Source organism: Canis lupus, chromosome 30 (assembly GCF_003254725.2).
Source record: "Canis lupus dingo isolate Sandy chromosome 30, ASM325472v2, whole genome shotgun sequence".
Classification (NCBI taxonomy): Eukaryota; Metazoa; Chordata; class Mammalia; order Carnivora; family Canidae; genus Canis; species Canis lupus.
Window position 1 is genome coordinate 9,857,093 of NC_064272.1, and position 21,696 is coordinate 9,878,788.

Below are 21,696 nucleotides of genomic sequence, written 5' to 3' on the forward strand. Positions count from 1 at the left end.
CTCTCATTGTTTTACACCTGCATTTGGAATTGTGTTCTAATAAAAAAACATTTCAGCTAATAAAAAACAACAATGTTGTTTCTGGTGAGTTGGAAGAGAGGGCTGCTAAATGATTATGGAATTTAAGGAAATCTGGGACTCCTACTCATGGAAGGACAGATGTACCTGTCCTCAGGCTGGAGCCAAAGACCTGTGTACAGTTTCCTTACTGCCAACATATTCGGCTTTTCCAGGGCTCCTGTTGCTCACCATCATACGGGCATCACTGCTCACTGATAATAAAGGGTGAAGGTGTCTCCAGCTGAATCCCCAAACTGAAGAGTAAAGAGGAGTTTCTTCAAAATGTTCCTTTGCAGAAGACCTTAGTCACAACTATTTTCAGCTACTTGTTAAAATGCAGACCACCCCTGGGTTCACTCTAGCCCAGGCCTACTGAAGCAGAAGCTCTGGAAGAGAGGCCAGAACTCTGTATTTTAACAATGGACAGACATTAAAGCTGGAAAACTGTTTAAGAGTAATGTAAAATATGACAAATTTCTCTGTGGAGATTACAAAAAAAAAAAGCAACAGAACAAAGTGAATCAAGCCAGGCAAGTGTATGCTATAAAGTAGAAACCACATTTACCTTCCTCACCAGATTTATAATGTAGAGATTAAAAATCTCTAGGATGACAAATTTTTAAAGTCATATCTAAATGCATAGATAGATAGCTCTTGTGGTCTAATTATAAATGTTGTTCTAAAATTAGGTTATAATGACACTTTATGTGTTGCGTTGCTATCCTGATAGGACTCACTTGCTTTGATAATTTTCAAAATGGATGACTGAGTATAGAATTTAGTCCCAACATCACTCCCTACCCACCCCCCTTCTGCCAAACTTAGGCATCTGCTGAACTATCTTAGTTGATCAACTATTAGTTCTTTTTAAACAGCACCTTGAGTGGATAATAGAGAAAAGGAATAGGAACAAATCTCTTACCGCTGTGAGGGGTCCTTCCGCTTGCGCTTCCATCGGACTTGTGGGCGTCACTGTAATAAACTGGCTGGCAGCTCCAGCCTGTAGTTCTAGCCTATCTGTGTACTGTTCTGAAGCAGCAGTGGCAGGGCACTCCCCAGAAAGTACTAAGACCACACCTGAGGTTTCTTTCTTTAAATGATCACTTTCTGCCCAAGGACCCAGTAGAAGCTTCTCATCTTGAGGTGATTCCTCCAGGACTTGAAGTACTTCAGGCTCTTCATCAGAAGGGCTTCCAGTTGTTTTATGGCCTAAAGCCTCATTTGTCCTGAAATCCCGAAGGTCCTGCTCCTTGTCCACAATCACCCATTCTTTGGAATCAACCTCCTGCTTGCAGGAGCTCAAGTTAACTGCTATAAATCCATTGCTGGCACCGCCATCTGCCTGTTCAGGGGTGTTGGCAGAGGCAGGCTTAGAAGCATCTGGAAGATATTCTTCATCATAGTGCCAGATATGGTCAGTACGAGACACAGCAGGAACACAAGGCTTATGAAGCACAGCAGGGAGAATAGATTCCTTTCCTCCACTGGAATCTTTCTGCATTTTCTCCAGGCTTTAAAAACAGAGAGCAGTTACTCAATTGCTCTAGGAAAATATTTATACACAACCTATAAGCTCTACACAGAACTAATATTCACACACATGTGACAGAATAATATATTAATAAAGCATAAGGAAGCTTTCACAGGCTGATAATGTTCTTCTCCACCTGTCATAATCCTGTTTTGGAAGATGGAACCCACAGGAGGAAGATGGCTCTCCTGCTTCTCGGCAGTAGGCAGAGAAGCCTACTCAGGCTGACTTATGTGATCTCTTTCCCCTTCTCTTTACAAATTCAATCACACTGCCCTCTGCTCTCTCTGAGGGACTGAGGCAGAACTTAGCTAAGGGGATTTTGCCTCACCAGAAGCCCTATAAAAGGAAATGAAGAAGCTAGTATAGGAAAGGAAATGAGAAGCTAGGCAAATACTTCATGTGTTTTGTTTTCACAGACATATGTAAATGTACACTCCAAGTAAACTCCAAAGGCACCGCTAGCTATTACACCTTCTCAAGCATGCCCAGCCCACTATGTAGCAGCAGTGCACACAGTGGTACTGGGTGGCGATGGGGGCATGGGGGATGACACAAGGAATATCGTTTGGGTGGATGAAAAGGCAACTGACACTTTATACAAATCTCTCTGCTGGCTGAGGGGCAGGCAATGGTGTAACCATTTGGCTGCATTGGCTTCTAGGAACTGATCTCAACTTCAGGGAAACAGTTTAAGCAGTATGTTTTCTCCCTTTCAAGTTTGCAGTTGGGTGCTTTCATTGCTTCAACTGTTTCCTATCCATTCTAGGTTCTGGCCTGAGTTCATTTCCTTAGATTACTTCTGTTTTCTCAGTGCTGTCTTACTTCTCAGCCCTTCCCTCAGCATGGTTCTTTTATTAAACTAATTCTTTACCAAACTAAGCTTTCATCCCTGTTGCATTTATGTATTTATCCCTAATCTTAGCACAACTCAAAATGTTTAAGCACTGCCCCAACTCCAATCCATCCTTTTGATCATATCAATGTACAGACACAAGCTTCTATCATGTAGCTGTGTGGCTGAATAATTACTATGTGAGGAAAAATACACATATATGAAATACTATAAAAAAATAGAAGCTAGATTAGATTAATCTGAATTCTTTGGACATAGTAACTACTATGTTAGTCAAATACATGTTCCTTCTAACCTAACATTTCATTGCCAATAGCAGCCACCAGGGATGTACATTGAAGGGTATGTGACTATCATTAGTCACTCAGTTCTGAATATTACTGCAGCCTTCTATAATTCATAAATATATCCCAAATTCTTTTTTTTAAAAGATTTTATTTATTTATTCATAGAGATGCAGAGAGAGAGAGAGAGGCAGAGACACAGGCAGAGGGAGAAGCAGCTCCACGCAGAGAGCCCGATGCGGGACTCAATCCAGGGTCTCCAGATCACGCCCTGGGCTGCAGGCGGCGCTAAACTGCTGTGCCACCAGGGCTGCCCCCAAATTCTTTTTAAAGTTCCATTTCTGTCTTCTGTTATCAAAATTTGGGAATAATGGGACTTACAAACATTAACTATAGTTATAAACTATAACCTTTGGAGAATAGTTCTCCAAAGTTTCACCTTCCCTTCTTTCTAGGAAGAATGATAAACTTATTCATGTCTATTTTTCCTACAGTACTCACTATTAGAAGTCCTACATTAAAATGAATTGAACTGCCTGCCCCTTTTGTATAAATTACTGGTTTCCCTCATTCACATACTCCCCTTCCTTTCTATAATACCTTCTTTATAATGCACTCTCTAACCCTACACTGCATCTTCTCATTCCAATAAAAGAGATCCCTTATAAACAAAAAGTTCAAAATGTTCATTTAACTTGTACCTGGTAACTCATGAAGTTACCAACTCCCACTGCTAAGCTCCCAAAGTCAAAGGTTATCTTGTAACATTATAAGACAATTCATGTTAAGAATCACGATAATTAAAAACACAGATGGAGATAAGAATTTAATCAAATCAGTACCACAAAAATGCAAAAAATTCTTTTTTTTTTAAGATTTTATTTATTTATTCTTGAGAGACATAGAGAGCGAGAGGCAGAGACACAGGAAGAGGGAGAAGCAGGCTCCATGCAGGGAGCCTGACGTGGGACTCAATCCTGGGTCTGCAGGATCAGGCCCTGGGCTGAAGGCAGCGCTAAACCGCTGAGCCACTGGGGCTGCCCAAAAATGCAAAAAATTATTATTTCAAAGACTATGTAATATAAATTATTAATTATGATGATGATGGTTATTATATTATCTTAGTAGCTTTAATGAAAAAGAAAAACTATTTTATACCAGGTCTCAAGAAACTTGTCAGTATCTGGCTTTGGCTCCAGTGTCAGACGTTTTTCCAGCTCAAAGCTGTGGATGGAACGTAACTTTCGCACCAATGGAACATCTCTATCTGGCTGAGTAATCTCTGAGCGGACACGGATTGGTGAACCAAGGCTTGGAGCATTCAGAATACCATTTACTTGACCATGGCTGTTCTCTTCTTCGGTAGCAGCCTGGAGAAAATATTAAAGAAAACCACGAAAAACATTCAGATGATACAGATGTATAGCAATCATTGAAGTATTTCAAAATAACATAAGCAAATGCTTGGACAGTTTTTTCAGAAATCAGGATATTTTGGATAACTGATGTCATTACATGTCTATAACCCTTCATAAAATGAGTTTTCTTAATTTATTCTCACTTTAGTATTATTTGGTTTTTATATTTGTGGTACAAAGATAAATAGTCTAAAAATGTTTACCCACCTTGACTTTTTATATTATGTCTAATGAGATGTTTGGAGAACTCTGTTCCACTAAACTAAAAATAAAACCTGGAAAGGCCATTTTCTTTGAGGCACAAGTGGTCTCACAATAGGATGGGTCACCAAACCTGAATACCCACCCTCTCTAAAAAACAAGTGAAAAACCAAACAAAAACAGGAAAACCTAGAACTAGGACAATAAGGGAGCTGGGAAGAGCAGAAGGAGGTTAAATATGATGCAGCTCTGAGCGGTGGGGCTGCCTAAGGACAAATGCCCAGACCAGTACACTTACCAGGGAAATGAAACTGACCCCAGTAGTAGGGTGAGAGAGGGAAGTCTGGTATGTCTATTCTGATTAGACTCTCAGGAAGATGCCCAATTGTTCTCTGGTACCAACAGAAGCAAAATACAATATTCTCTGAAGGAAGGCTTCCCCAATCCCTAATTTAGGTCTAGAGGACTGCCATTAATTACTAATGAATGAGTAAAACACTAAAGATACTCAAACATACAGGAAGGGATGCCACCATGACTAAGAGCAGAAATAATAATAATAAACATTTAAAACTCCCTAAGACATGAAGGGGGACTGGGTGGCACAGTCAGTTAAGTAGCTGACTCCTGGTTTTGGCTCAGGTCGTGAGATTAAGCCCCAAATTGGGTTCTGTGCTCAGCATGGAGTCTGCTTAGTTTTTTTTTTTTTTTTTTCTCTCACTCTGCCTGTCCTCTCTTATCTCTCTCAAATAAATATATCTTTAAAAATAAGAAATTCCCAAAGATATATTAAACTTATTACCCAGAAAAAGCCTAAGTTATTAAACAGTGAACTAGAAGACATAGCAAAAGAAATCACCTAGAATGAAGCACAGCAAGGAGAAGAAAAAATTAAGAGATTATATAGGAGAATGAGAAAGCATATGTTTACTTAAAGTTCAGGATGAGAGGACAAAAAGAATGAATTAGTGGAATTAGTTTGATAGGGAAGAACTGGACATCTTGCAGAAATGACACAAAACTATGATTCAAAGATTCAGGAAACATAAGATATCCCAAGCAGGATAAATAAAAAGAAATAGAAGTCTACACACACCGTAGGTAAAATGTAGAACACCAAAGACAAAGAGTAAAGTTAAAAAGCAGCTAAGGAGCAAAGATGGAGGGCAATGGATTATCTGAAAGAGAAGAAAATTAATAGGAGTAACAGACTTTTGAATACCAATCATTGAACTCAGAGGAAAAATGTCAGTCATAAATGTTGAATCTAGCATAAACTCTCTTGAAAGAGTGAGGCTAAAATAAATACATATATGACTAAGTAAAATTTAAGAGTGCTCCCAAAAGACCTCAACTAAAGGAACTTCTAATGGAAATACTTCACGAAGAAACACAGCAAGTCCAGGACTTCCAAAAATGCAAGGAAATGGTAAACATCTTTGAAAAATCCACACAAACATTACCGATATAAAAGAACAATACCAGGGCAGCTGGGTGGCTTAAGTAAGCATCTGACTCTTGGTTATGGCTCAGGTCATGATCTCAGGGGCGTGAGATCAGGCCACACGTCAGGCTCTACACAGAGCATGGAACCTGCTTAAGATTTTCTCTCTCCCTTCCCCTATACTATTCCCCAACCCCCTCTCTCCTTCTCAAAAACAAAACAAAAAACTCATAGTAATAATCTAATTTGAGTAATGTTTGTGAAAAGGAAGGAATTAAAAAATAGAAGAAAACTAAATACAGATTAAATAGTGGTGATGGGTAAAAGATAGTAACAAATAAGTCAGCTCTATGTCAAGTGCCATTTCACACTCTCATACACACAGATACCCGTGTAGGCTGGCAACTGAGAATATCACTAGAGATTTTTTTACTATAAGAACAGGTTTTGCTTCTGATGTGATAAAGACAGCCACAGTTGACATTTTAAAAATATGACACTGACTCCCTGACTACTTTTCACTACTTATTCCTGACTAATATTAGTCCAGATAGGGTTTTTTCTTTTTTTAATAGTTCGTTTTTTAAAATTTTTTTATTTAAGTTCAATTTAGTTAACATATAGTAGTATATTGTTAGTTTCAGGGGTAGAATTCAGTGATTCAGCAATTATATATAACATGCAATGCTCATCAAAACAAGTGCCCTCCTTAATGCCCATCACCCAATTACCTCATCCCACTTCCCCTCCAACAACCCTCAGTTGGTTTCTTATAATTAAGAATCTCCTGGGGGATCCCTGGGTGGCTCAGCAGTTTAGCACCTGCCTTTGGCCCAGGGCACGATCCTGGAGTTCTGGGATCAAGTCCCGCGTCGGGCTCCCTGCGTGGAGCCTGCTTCTCCCTCTGCCTGTGTCTCTGCCTCTCTCTCTCTCTCTTTCTCTATCATGAATAAATAAATAAATAAAAAAGAATCTCCTATTGTTTGCCTTCCTCTCTGTTTTTACCTTATTTTATTTTTCCTTCCTTCCTGTATGTTCATCTGTTTTGTTTCTTAAATTCCCATAAGAGTGAAATCATCTGGTATTTGTCTTTCTCTGACTGATTTATTTTGCTTAGCATAATACCCCTCTAGTTCCATGCACACTGTTGCAAATGGCAAGATTTCTTTTTTTTTTTTTTTGATGGCTGAGTAATAATCCCGTGTGTGTGTGTGCGTGTGCGTGTGTGTGTGTGTGTGTGTGTGTGTTACATACTACCTCTTCTTTATCCATTCATTTCTTGATGACATGAGCTCTTTCCATAGTTTTTGGCTATTGTGGATATTGCTGCTATAAACATTGGGGTACATGTACCCCTTTGAATCACTATTTTTGTATCTTCTGGATAAATACCTATCAGTGCAATTACTGGGTCATAGGGCAGTTCTATTTTTAACTTTTTGGGGAACATCCATATTGTTTTCTAGAGTGGCTGCACAGTTTGCATTCCCACCAACAGTGTTAGAAGGTTCCAGATACAGCTTTTTCAATAGTCAGACCATAGTGTAGCATGTCACATCTAGGCAGAGACTGTTTTTACAAAGTGACTCCTATGACTGGATGTGTATACTGTTAATTTTTTTAATTATTAAGTTTAACAATATAGTATATATCTTGTCTGAAGACAAGCCAAGCTCTTCAGAAGTGATGAGTCTCTTCAAGATATATTTCATAAAGCATGACTAGCCAACTTTCTATCAATCACGTTAACAGGTATGAGCCCAAAGTCTCATTTTACACCTATAAATTTAACTTCCATCCCAACTAAACCTTTATAAAATCATAAAAAGCACCAAAACCTAACTGGTTCATAATTCATTGCCCCTCCATTCCCATTTATTTTCATCTTATCTTCTGTGAAGATTGAAATGACAAGGACAATAAGATCAAAAAGAAATTTGGGGATAATCTGCCCAAGATTACTAAAAATCAATCATTTAATTCAGAAATTTTATCTCTCCCCATACTTACAAGTAGTCCTGCTTACAATCCTAAGGAAGAAAAAATCATGTCAATGATTCAACATCCACTTTGTCAGCTCATGATCAGTTCAATGCTTTCCAATTCTAACCTTCACTTCCCCAACTCTACTTGAGACAATTCTCAGGATGGGTACTCCTAGTTCCACAGGTCTATACTAAAGAAAGGGCCCAGAGTCTTGTCACATTTTTCAGAAAGATTATTACCTTCTGATCTAGAGATGTCTCTTCTTATAGTATTAGTGTTATTTTTTTTTAATGCTTTCACCTTTTCCACAAAATACAAGATGAACGTTAATGCTTAGTGTGTATATCTGAATGCTATGGGCAAAATTAGCCAATAAAATGTTCTATTCCTCATTCAAAATTAAGAATCTTGATACTTTGCCATAGCAACAGAAGAAAAATATTAAGCACTTAGGAAAGATACCTTTTCTATGCAAGAAATACATACCTTACAAATCCCAAGCTTTATTTTGTTCCTGTTGGCATCCATCTCTTCCCAGACATCCTTCTCCTGGGGACGTGGGTGTCCCAAAGATCCAGGCAATTTATCTGGTGACACACCAACAGGGATGCCATTCTCCCCATCACTAAGCTGTTCATCTGGAAACACTTCATCTGTATTTTCCCGAAGCAAGTCTCCTGGGATGGGAGTGGCATTGGCAATTCTAAAAATGTGGAGTGAAAAAAAGGTAGAACTTAAAAACACCAGAATCAAAATTACTATGAGACTACCCTACATTTTGTTTCTGAACTTAAATGATGAGGTTTATACATAACTAAAAGAGTAAAGCAAAACAAAAATAAAACCTCAGAAACTTAGGCCAAGCCAATTCTACAAAATAAAACTTTTTTTTTTTTTTTTGAGCAGGGGAGGGGCAGTGGAAAGGAAGAAAGAGAATCTTAAGCAGGCTCCTCATTCAGCATGGAACCCAATGCAGGGCTCAAAGACCTGAGCCGAGAAATCAAGAGTTGGATGTTTCACTGACTAAGCCACCCTGACTCTCCAAAACTTCTGTTTTTGATTAGGAAAATTTTTAACTCATAATTTTTTAAATTTTTAGATACAAATTTTAATATAATAACTTATTGATTTAAGAATCACTTTATTTTTTTTAAGATTTTATTTATCATGAGAGGCACAGAGAGAAAGGCAGAGACATAGACAGAGGGAGAAGCAGGCTCCTTCACAGGGAGCCTGATGTGGGACTCGATCCTGGGATCGGGATCACACCTGAGCCAAAGGCATATGCTCAACCACTGAGCTACCCAGGTATCCCTTAAGAATCACTTTAGAAGTTAGAAATATTGGGATCCCTGCGTGGCGCAGCGGTTTGGCGCCTGCCTTTGGCCCAGGGCGTGATCCTGGAGACCCGGGATCGAATCCCACGTCGGGCTCCCGGTGCATGGAGCCTGCTTCTCCCTCTGCCTATGTCTCTGCCTCTCTCTCTCTCTCTCTCTCTCTCTGTGTGACTATCATAAATAAATAAAAATTAAAAAAAAGAAGTTAGAAATATTTAGTCTATTTTCTAATAAGTCTTTATCAATTTTAATATTTTCTACTCTTTATCCATTTTTTTGCTGAGAGAGTAACAAAAACTATAAACAGAAAAATGTCAAGTATTATAATGACATAAACTGGTATGAGATCAGTTATATTTTTTAATAGTGTAATATATATATTTGTTTCTTCATTTACAGACTTTTTACCAAGCATTTACTATATGCAAGGCTCAAGGGACATAGAAGAAAGGAAATTCTTGCCCTCTGGGGAAAACTAGAAATACTGTAATTATACAGTTCATACAGTTCTGCATGAACTGACCAGGAACAAAATAAAAAACATTGACACAAGTCGATATATTTATTTCAAAGTGGTTTCACGTCCTATTTACATTACTGGTCATCTCTCCCTTAGACCTGTAGCCCATGAGGAGCTTCTTGTAGTTCTCAGTTATCACTCATTGAGTGATCAGGAACCCTGTCAGCTCTAATGTTCTGTAACTCTTTGTATACTAGTTTGTTTTGTTTCTGAATATTGCTGACTGAACACAATATTTACCACACAATAAAATCTTTTCTTAGAAGTGACCTGGAATGTCTAAAAGCAGAAAAAAAAAAACAGTTTTCAGTAGACTATACTAATATACACAATTATGATGAGTGGTAAAACAGGCATCTTCTCAGTGAACCACTCCAAGAGTAACAACTACACCCTGGCCTAGATGTCATCAATATGTCATGCTGTGGGAACAAAAATCAGTCATTTTTCAGGGACTTGTTCTGCCAGAGATGATGACCTTTGCTACTATCACTCTCTACTGAGATCAATAGCAGAAGATGAATCTCTTATCAACATGTTATATAATTTAGAAAAACACTGATAATAGCTCCCAGGACAAAACCTTATAGCCCTGTAAGACAGTTCTTATAGTTCTGACACTGGGTACATACTGAAAAGCTAGTTTGAAAAAAAGAAAAAAGAACAGAGAAAGAAAGAAAGAAAGAAAAGGCAGTTTGGCCTAAAATAGTTAATATGAAAGGAATTATTATAAAGGTAACTGAAGTTCAAAAGTAAATAAAGTACATAAATAATACTCTCACATATACTTTTGTACTCATGCTCCTGAATGTGGTACAATTTTTCTAGGAAGGAATTTCTTTCTTTCCTTATCTCAAACTCCAAGTCTGGATAAGTTATAGGAGAAGGAAGAAAATAGTAATTATGTAAGGAATAAAAATGGGGGAATAAATGCAGAGAGAAACCTGAGTCATGTGGAAGAGAGCCCAATGCAGGGAAGATGTGAGAGCCTGTGAGGAGGTCTGAAAAATTTTTCAGATAGAAGTTCAATATACTTCATTGATTGATGCAAGGCATTACAATGGACACTAACATATACATGCTACATGGTAATGTAAATGTTTACTGAAAGAATTCCCTCTATTCCAGAGGAAAGGGAATGGCAAAAGAGTCAATATTTGAACTCAGGAAGGTCAGTCTGCTAGTCCCACATTTTTTCCCCATATTAATCAGTAGTCTTCCAAATTCTTTTTTCCCTATGCCTCGCTACTATTCTGCTTCTTTCCAACTACCCCAATTCCTTGGCATTTCCTCCTCCACTCCTAAGGAAACAAAGCACACTTCCACCTAGGAACTGCTATTTTTACTCTATCCTAGTTTCCTTCTTCTTTCATATGCTGCGGGCTGATTCCACGCACTTCAAGGGGCTCTCACATCTCCACACAGGCTATCTTCCACATGACTCAGGTTTCTCTCTGCATTTATTCCCCCTTTGTTACTCCTTACATAATTACTATTTTCTTCCTCCTCCTATAAACTCTGATCCAAATCTGGATTTTGGGATATGGAAAGAAAGAAATTCCTTCCCAGGAAAATTATACTACATTCAGGAGTCCAACAAGTATAAAAGTATATGTGAGAGTATTATTAGCACATGGTCTGTATTGGGTGTTTGCAGGTAAGGTATAAATTACAGAAGCAGATTAAGGTGAAAAAGTAAGGACACGTTTGGAAGAATTGGAGAGATGTCAAGAAAAGTAGTAAGAACGCACATCCTTTTCACACTCCCTTCCCCATATTCTAAAACAAGGGTAGGCCAACTAGGGCTGTGGGCCAAATCTGACCTGCTGACCTATTTTTGTAAATCAAGTGGCATGGTGCAGTCATGCTCATTCATTTACATACTGTCTGTGGCTGCTTTAGCACTAGAAAGGCAGTGGCAGTGGTGACAGAGCAGAGCCCACAGATATTTATCTGGCCTTGACAGATAAGGATTGCTGAAGAGTCAGTATTTTATTTTTTTAAAGATTTTATTTACTTATTCATGAGAGAAGAGAGAGAGAGGCAGTGACATAGGCAGAGGGAGAAGCAGGCTTCCTGCAGCAGGGAGCCCGATGTGGGACTGGATCCCAGAACTCTGGGACCACGCCCTGAGTAGGAAGCAGATGCTCAAACACTGAGCCACCCAGGCATCCCTGAAGAATCAGTATCTTAATTCAGAGGTCAGCAGATTCACTCACTTCTTAAATGGTAGGATTAAGGGCCCTGATACTTTTCAGGCTAATATCACCTTAACCAGATTAGCAACATTAATACCATCAGTGATAGGACATATGATATCATGTAGCTCCTTTGTTAATATCATAAATCTCCCTCTAATCTCAGCTTTAAATGTGAAACAGAATAGTTTCAGGGGCATCTGGGTGGCTCAGCAGTAGAGCATCAGTCTTAAGCTCAAGGTATGATCCTGGAGACCCAGGATTGAGTCCCACATCTGGCTCCCTACATGCAGCCTACTTCTCTCTCTGCCTGTGTTTCTGCCTCTCTCTCTCTCTCTCTCTCTCTCATGAATAAATAAAATCTTAAAAAAAAAAAGAGAGAGAGAGAGAGAGAGAGAGAGAGAGAGAGAGAGTAGTTTGATAGGTCTCTAAGTTTCCAGGAGGAAATGTCTTTGACATTTTTGTTCTTGGAAATTTCTAGTTCTATTGCAGTGTGGTCAGATAGTACAATACTTCTGCTTAATGGAACTACTTATATGCTTTCTTGGTGACCTAAGAACTGATCAGTTTTTATTAATGTTCCGGGGCACTTGAGGGAAGGCACAAGCTCTATATTATCAGGGTGTAGCATTAAAAAAAAAATGCAAAACATCTATCTTACTGATTATATTTTTTGTCTATTTCTTATTCTTTGCTTGATCGGTCTTATACTGAATTACAGATTAAGATCTCCAATTACTCATGTGTTTCTAGCTATTCCTCCCTGAACCTCCTGTAGTTGTTGCTTCCTAAAAGTGACTGATGGAATTCTGGGGACTAAATATTAACAAACACTGTACTATGTTCCACTTATGAATTGCAACATTTAGCATTAAATAGTATCCTTCCATCTTTGTAACTTTTATTTGTTTTGTTTTGGCTTGAATTCTACTTGTTTGATATCAGGATCATTATTCTTTTCTATGGCTCCCATTTTTCTAGTATATCTTTGTTCATCCCTTACTAAAATATTTTTTAAGCACATCTCTTGTATATAGCATATGTATTTAACTATCTAAGCCAAATTGAAAATATTTTTCATTGATCAGTTAAGCCCTGCATATTTATTGCTATGAATATGTCTGGTCTCAACTCTGTCACAGTATTTGATAATTATATGTATTCTGCTATATTTGCTGTATTTCTTTCTCTACAAGATGGATCTTCTTTGCCCTGTCACTTCTAGACTTTTTTTCTTTCCTTTTCTGTTTGGCTGTTTGTTCTAATGGTGTAGTTTGGACATACACATTTAAAATGCTCTTTGTCTCATTTTCTTATCTCATCTTGCCACTGAGTTTCTCGGTTTTCACTAGTATTGTCTTGTTTTCCTCCTTCAGGGACTCTAATGAGTGCTACCTATCCAAATTCCATTTGTACTACTTTATCTCTAATCCTTTAAATTTGGGGGGTGTAGGGTGGGAGAGGGGCAGAGACAGAGAGAGAGAATCTTAAGTAGATTCCACACTAAGTGCAGAGGTGGACATGGGGCTCAATCTCACCACCCTGAGATCATGACCTGAGCCAAAATCAAGAGTCAGACATTTAATAGACTAAGCCACCCAGGTGCCCCTCTAACCCTTTTAAATGATTTTATTTTCATTTTCTTAGGGATATTTCTCCCTCTAACTTTATTCAGTGCCCTCTATTAAATTTCCATTTGAGTATATTCTCCTTTGTACACTTAATAATTTCTTCACTTCTAAGATATCTTTTTCTTCCATTTCTTTCCCGACTTCAATCAACTCTCATTTCTTCCTCTCTCTCTTTTTACTCCTTTTCTTTTTTCTCTCATACTTCTCTCCTTTGTGGTCTATTTCTGTTCTTCGTTTTTAAATTTTCTGATTCAAGGTGGGTATCCCTATCTTCAAATGCACAAGTATATTTACTTCCATTTGGGGTTTTATTTTATACTTTTCTTCTCCTTCATGGCTGCTTCTCTAAGAGGAAATTTCCTTGGTATGAGTTAGATTTTCTCTTCTGATTTTTTTCAGTAACACTTTATGGATCTTTGAAATATTTTTCTTGTTCATTTTTGTGGCATTACAGTATTTCATGAGATTTGTAGTTTAATTAGTACCCTCTTGTATCAATATAGCAAAGTCCAAACAAATTAGGGGATTTTTATTTGTTTTTATGGTCAGAGAGAGACAGTATTCTCTGATTTTACAGTTTTCCTTTTTATAGGCAGCTAAATGTTAATTTCTCCTTTTGCCCTTCTGTGATTATTGATGTACTGCCATCAGTTTGAAATTGATCTTTTTTGCCAGTTCTGTGAAAGGAGATCTGAGCCTTTTCCGTATTTTCTTTTGCCAGCTAGCACTGAAGCTTTGTCAGTAAAGGGAAACTGAAGAGACACTGCAGCAGGAAAGTATTACACTCTGAGTTCCAGTGAGCAGCTTGGAAAGTTTCTCCAGCATGTGTGACTCTCCCTAGCACAAGGATCCTGCCGTATCCCAACACCTTTAACACCTGTCTCCTGCAGCACAAAGACAGCAGCAACCAACAGCCTCCCTGAGCAATCCCCACTTATCCAGAAGCTTTATGGCACAGTATCTCTGGTGAGACACAACAGCAAATAGCTTTCTATGACATCCCAGAGAGCAGATTTCCACTAAGGCACAGAGGGCAGATTTTCAGTGAATTTTACCAGGCATCAGAGTAACTTCCCTGCCACCCAGTGAGCAATGGATATACCCTTTTCCAACAAGGTCAGGACCTCAGCCCTGGGTCGGGACTGGTAGAGCTCTTCCTTGGATGCTTAATTTCAGCCCTAGCAGTAGGAGCTGTACTTTATATTTGCTATCCCTGTATCCTCTACTATTTCCTACTAGTATATCCCACATTACTCCATTTCCATGATATAATTAATAATTCCTTGTGTCACCTTCCCCTGTTCAAATTAGTACTTTCTCTCTTCTGATTGGAGCCAAACATAAATGTTTTTTCCTTCACTGCTCAACTGATAAAAGGCATTCCTCCTTTCTCTTTTATCTTCTTTCTTCCAGAAGCTATATGTTTTGAATCATGCCTATTTTTACCTCTCTGTTGTTTGTGATCTTACCTACCTGAATACTTTCTAGTAATTACATTTGTAGGATGGAATTAGTTTTTCTGGTGGTGGTTTAAGATCAACCATAAGCCCTATTGCTAATTCTTCTCCTCCTCACAGTTTTTATTGATCTGCTTCTATAGAGCCTTGGGGCAGAGTTGAGTGAGGTAGGAGTGTAAGAGAATTGGTGGTTTTTGGTTTCTCTTTTTTCTTATTTTGGAGTTAAGGCTAGGCATCCTTTGTCTTCAAATTATGTTAAGGACATGGTTTTTCTGTAGTTTTATTTTTCCTTTTTTATTATTGTCTTCTCCTTGGAGAAAACATTTGGAGGAAACTAAAACTGTCTTCACTGACTTCAGCTACCCTGAAGTCCTTATCACCTGCATTTCTACAAGTTTGAGACACATCTACTTCTAACAACAATCAAAGGAAAAGGAGCACAAAGGAATTAAACAAGAATCAAAATTTCTAGACAGGCTCCAGCTCTGTTGCTAATATTTATCTAAAGTTAGATGATTCACTCAGTCAGTATTAGGATTATCACCTCATTCATTTGTTTTTTAAAAGACAGATAGAGGGGATCCCTGGGTGGCGCAGCGGTTTAGCGCTTGCCTTTGGCCCAGGGTGCGATCCTGGAGACCCGGGATCGAATCCCACGTCGGGCTCCCGGTACATGAAGCCTGCTTCTCACTCAGCCTATGTCTCTGCCTCTCTCAATCTCTCTCTCTCTCTCTCTGTGACTATCATAAATTAAAAAAATAAAAAAATAAAAGATAGTTTATTTATTTATTTGTGTATTTATTTTAGCGAGTACATTTAAACAAACCTCTGTAATGATTCTAATGTAGCTAAGACAGGATCTGCCACTTAGAACTCTCAGACTAGCTAATCAAGGATATCATCTCCAGTTATATGAGTCCATGTAAGTTTTTCTGATTCAATAAACTCTAGTAGTCCCAACTTTTAACATAAAATCAAACAATGGATTAGTGATTAGCTGTCCCAATTAGCCTCCTTTACATGATGATTTTTCCCTATTTACTTTTTTCTTTGTTAGTCAAACATTTTAAAGCAACCAGAGCAAGTAAAAATGGACCAATACAAAAAAAAAAAGGACAATCCCCCAATTTATTTAATAACAAACAAAAGCAGCTGTATTTAGTGCATGTGGAGAAGAAAAGAAAACAACACAAGATGATGGAAATACACCATTACCTGTTTCTAATATACTTTTTAAGTTAAATTACTTTCTTAGAGGAAGAAGCTACATGGTTTGTTCACACTAAACTTAAAAACAGTACAGCTACGTATAAGTGTGGCTCATTCTTTCCATATATTCTTTAGAAGTAAATGCAAACCAGGGGCGCCTAGGTAGCTCAGCCAGTTAAGAGTCTGACTCTTCCTGGGATCGAGTCCCGCATCGGGCTCTCGGCATGGAGCCTGATTCTCCCTCTGTCTGTGTCTCTGCCTCTCTCTCTCTCTCTCTCTCTCTCTCTCTCAGCATCTCTCATGAATAAATAAATAAATAGATAAAATCTTAAAAAAAAAAACAAACAGTCTAACTCTTGATTTCAGCTCAGGTCAATATCGCAGGGTGCGGGACTGCTCCGTGGGGAGTCTGGTGGGATTCTGTTCCTCTCCCTCTACCCTGACCCCAGCAATCTCATTCTCTCACTGCCAAATAAATAAATAAATAAATAAATAAATAAATCTTAAAAAAAAAAAAAGGTAAATGCAAACAATTCCTTCTCATTTTGAAGAAAACCCATTGTAGAGGGGTGGGGCAAGATGGTGGAGGAGTAGGGTCCCCAAATCACCTGTCCCCACCAACTTACCTAGATAACTTTCAAACCATCCTGAAAAACTACGAATTTGACCAGAGATTTAAAGAGATTACAGGGCAGCCCAGGTGGTGCAGTGGTTTAGCACCACCTTCAGCCCAGGGCCTGATCCTAGAGACCAGGGATCGAGTCCCACCTCGGGCTCCCTGCATGGAGTCTGCTTCTCCATCTACCTGTATCTCTGCCTCAATTTCTCTCTGTGTCTCTCAAAAATAAATAAATAAAATCTTAAAAAAAAATAGAGAACATCTGGAACACTACAGAGAGAAGCGTTTGCTCTTCTAACAAGGTAGGAAGGCAGGAAAAAAAAAAGAATCAAGTGGGAGAGGGGCCCCGTGAGGAGCCGGGCTAAGGGGGAGGGTGGGAGCCTCCAGGACAGGAAAGCCCAGCCCTGGAGAAACAGGAACTTTAAAAATCCATGCTGGATTCTTCCCGGACAGAAATGCACTTAGCAGGGAACTGGGGCAGAAGCCCAGGAGGGACAGTGGAGCCTCCAGTCTCCTGGGGTCCCTAGGAGAGGAAGTGAGCCCGGGGAAGAGCGTGCCACACACCGGGGGGCCAAGTTTGGTAAAGGGCTGGAGCATGCCCAGTGAGGCCTTGGGGAGCAGCTCAGGCGGCAGCTCCTGATGGAGGGGGCTGCACCCTGCTGCCTTTGGGAGCCCTGGCCTGGGAGCACAATTGCAACAGCGCAGGCCGGGGATACCAGGGCGCCGGGGGAAGAGAGCCAGGATCCTGCACTACCCCTGGGACAGACAGAGGCGGGGAGGGCACAGGACAGCAAAGATGCTCCTGCAGCTGGGGCGGCCACAAGCTGTGCAGATCAGTGCCCACCACCACACCCGGAGCATCCTGGCCAGTGCAGACAGGGAAACTGCAGTAGTTACTGTGGGAGCAGACTCCAGGGTGGGGGAGCTGGCCGTTGCTAGTGTGGTTGTTCTTCCTTGTGTCACCGTGTGCCTGGGACAGAGAGAGGCCACCAGGGAACAGGAGCCTCATGGGATAAACAGCTCCCGCTGAGCCCGGCACCCAGTGGGAGGTGGGGCAGCTCCCCCAGGTGCACACACACAGCAGCCGCTCCCCCAAAAGACCAGCTGGAAGGACAGGGGAAGAGCAAGTTCTTGACTGAGAGGTGCTGGAAAGCTTCAGGGGAAGTTGAGGGATTTACAGTATATAGAACAAGAGGATACCCCTCCTTTTTTTTTCTTTGTCTTTTTCTTTTCTTTTTCCTTCTTTTTTCCAGTACAACTCGTTTTTAGCCACTCTGCACTGAGCAAAATGACTAGAAAGAAGAACTCACCACAAAAGAAAGAATCAGAAACAGTACTCTCTCCCACAGAGTTACAGAATTTGGATTACAATTCGATGTCAAAAAGCTAATTCAGAAGCACAATTATAAAGCTACTCATGGCTCTGGAAAAAAGCATAAAGGATTCAAGAGAGTTCATGACTGCAGAATTTAGATCTAATCAGGCCGAAATTAAAAATCAATTAAATGAAATGTGATCCAAACTGGAGGACCTAACGACGACGAGGGTCAATGAGGTAGAAGAAAGAGTGAGGGACACAGAAGACAAGTTGATAGCAAGGAAGGAAGCTGGGGGAAAAAAGAGAAAAACAATTAAAAGACCATGAGGAAAGGTTAAGGGAAATAAATGACAGCCTCAGAAGGAAAAATCTACGTTTAATTGGGGTTCCAGAGGGCACCGAAAGGCACAAAGGACCAGAAAGCATTTTTGAACAAATCATAGCTGAGAACTATCCTAATCTGGGGAGGGAAACAGGCATTCAGATCCAGGAGATAGAGAGACCCCCCCCCCGCCCTAAAATCAATAAAAACCGTTCAACACCCCGACATTTCATAGTGAAACTTGAAAATTCCAAAGATAAAGAGAAGATACTTAAAGCAGCAAGAGACAAGAGATCCCTAACTTATATGGGGAGAAGTATTAGGTTAACAGCAGACCTCTCCACAGACACCTGACACGCCAAAAAGGGCTGGCAGGATATATTTAGGGTCCTAAATGAGAAGAACATGCAGCCAAGAATACTTTATCCAGCAAGGCTCTCATTCAGAATAGAAAGATAAAGAGCTTTCAAGAAAGGCAGAAAATGAAAGAATATGTGACAACCAAACCAGCTCTGCAAGAAATATTAAGGGAGACTCTGTAAAAGAAAGAGGAAGGCCAAAGAAATAATCCACAAAAACAGGGACTGAATAGGTATTATGATGACACTAAATTCATATCTTTCACTAGTAACTCTTAACATGAATGGGCTTAATGATCCCATCAAAAGATGCAGGGTTTCAGACTGGATAAAAAAGCAAGATTTGCTATTTACAAGAGACTCATTTTAGACCTAAGGACACCTCCAGCCTGAAAATGAAAGGTTGGAGAACCATTTACCATTCAAATGGTCCTCAAAAGAAAGCAGGGGTAGCAATCCTCATATCAGATAAAGTTTATCCCAAAGACTATAGTAAGAGATGAAGAGGGACACTGTATCATACTTAAAGGGTCTATCCAACAAGAACATCTAACAATCAAGAATATTTATGCCCCTAATGTGGGAGCTGCCAAGTATATCAATCAATTAATAACCAAAGTAAAGACACTGTTAGATAATAAAACACTAATACTGGGAGACTTCAACACGGCGCTTTCTGCAAATGACATATTCTAAGCACAACATCTTCAAAGAAACAAGAGCTTTAAATGATACACTGGACCAGATGGATTTCACAGATATTGACAAAACTTTACATCCAAATGCAACTGAACACATTCTTCTCAAGTGCACATGGAACCTTCTCCAGAACAGACCACATACTGGGTCACAAATCAGGTCTCAACCGATACCAAAAGATTGGGATTGTCCCCTGCATATTTTCAGACGATAATGCTTTGAAACTAGAACTCAATCACAAGAAGAAATTTGGAAGAAACTCAAACACATGGAGGTTAAAGAGCATCCTGCTAAAAGATGAAAGGGTCAACCAGGAAATTAGAGAAGATTAAAAAGATTCATGGACACTAATGAGAATGAAGACACAGCCGATCAAAATCTTTGGATACAGCAAAAGCAGTCCTAAGAGGGAAATACATCACAACATAAGAATCCCTCAAAAAACTGGAAAAAACTCAAATACACAAGCTAACCTTGCACCTAAAGGAACTGAAGAAAGAACAGCAAATAAAACCTACACCCAGCAAAAGAAGAGAGTTAATAAAGATTCGAGCCGAACTCAATGAACTAGAGACCAGAAGAACTGTAGAACAGATCAACAACACCAGGAGTTAGTTCGTTGAAAGAATTAAAAGATAGGTAAACCATTAGGCAGCCTTATTAAAAATAAAAGAGAAAAGACTCAAATTAATAAAATCACAAATGAAAAAGGAGAGATCACAACCGATGTCAAGGAAATACAAACGATTTAAAAAACATATTATGAGCAGCTAAACGCCAATAAATTAGGCAATACAGAAGAAATGGACGCATTTCTGAAAAACCACAAACTACCAAAACTGGAACAGGAAGAAGCAGAAAACCTGAACAGGCCAATAACCAGGGAGGAAATTGAAGCAGTCATCAAAAACCTCCCAAGACACAAAAATCCAGGCCCAGATGGCTTTCCAGAGGAATTCTATAAAACGTTTAAAGAAGAAACAACACCTATTCTAGAAGCTGTTCTGAGAGATAGTAAGGGATGGAATACTTCCAAACTCGTTCTATGAGGCTAGCATCACCTTAATTCCAAAACCAGACAAAGACCCCACCAAAAAGGAGAATTATAGACCAATATCCCTGATGAACATGGATGCAAAAATTCTCAACAAGATACTAGCCAATAGGATCCAACAATACATTAAGAAGATTATTCACCATGACCAAGTGGGATTTATCCCCGGATGCAAGGCTGGTTCAACACTCGTAAAGCAATCAACGTGATAGGTCATATCAACAAGAGAAAAAACAAGAACCATATGATCCTCTCAATAGATGCAGGGAATGCATTTGACAAAATACAGCATCCATTCCTGACCAAAACTCTTCAGAGTGTAGGGAGAGAGGGAACATTTCTCAGTATCTTAAAAGCCACCTACAAAAAGCCCACAGCAAATATCATTCTCAATGGGGAAACACTGGGAGCCTTTCCCCTAAGGTCAGGAACACCACAGGGATGTCCACTCTCACCACTGCTATTTAACATAGTACTAGAAGTCCTAGCCTCAGCAATCAGGCAACAAAAAGAATAAAAGGCATTCAAATTGGCAAAGAAGAAGTCAAACTCTACTTCTTTGCAGATGACATGATACTGTACATAGAAAACCCAAAAAACTCCACCCCAAGATTGCTAGAATTCATACAGCAATTTGGCAGTGTGGCAGGATACAAAATCAATACCCAGAAATCAGTGGCATTTCTATATACTAACAATGAGACTGAAGAAAGAGAAATTAAGGAGCCAATCCCATTTACAATTGCACCCAAAAGCATAAGATACCTAGGAATAAACCTAACCAAAGAGGTAAAGGATCTATACCCTAAAACCACAGAACACGTCTGAAAGAAATTGAGGAAGACACAAAGAGATGGAAAAATATTCCTTGCTCATGGATTGGCAGAATTAATAGTGTGAAAATGTCAATGCTACCCAGGGCAATTTACACATTTAATGCAATCCCTATCAAAATACCATGGACTTTCTTCAGAGAGTTGGCACAAGTCATCTTAATATTGTCAGGAATCAGAAAAGACCCCGAATAGCCAGGGGAATACTGAAAAAGAAAACCAGAGCCGGGGACATCACAATGCCGGATTTCAAGTTGTACTATAAAGCTGTGATCATCAAACTGTGGTACTGGCGCAAAAATAGACATACAGATCAATGGAACAAAAGAGAGAATCCAGAAATGGGCCCTTAACTCTATG

General features: G+C 39.4%; 1 protein-coding gene across 1 annotated transcript in view; it reads right to left on the bottom strand.

Annotated features, from left to right (window-relative positions):
• Nucleotides 1–21,696, bottom strand: part of TTBK2 (tau tubulin kinase 2) — a 138,418-nt gene that overhangs the window by 20,635 nt on the left and 96,087 nt on the right. Inside the window, exons 10-12 of the mRNA XM_049104324.1 lie at nt 8,267–8,483; nt 3,890–4,101; nt 983–1,571 (exon numbers count right to left, since the gene is read on the bottom strand). Of these exons, the coding sequence (XP_048960281.1) occupies nt 983–1,571; nt 3,890–4,101; nt 8,267–8,483 (1,018 nt within the window). The remainder of the gene's footprint in view (nt 1–982; nt 1,572–3,889; nt 4,102–8,266; nt 8,484–21,696) is intronic.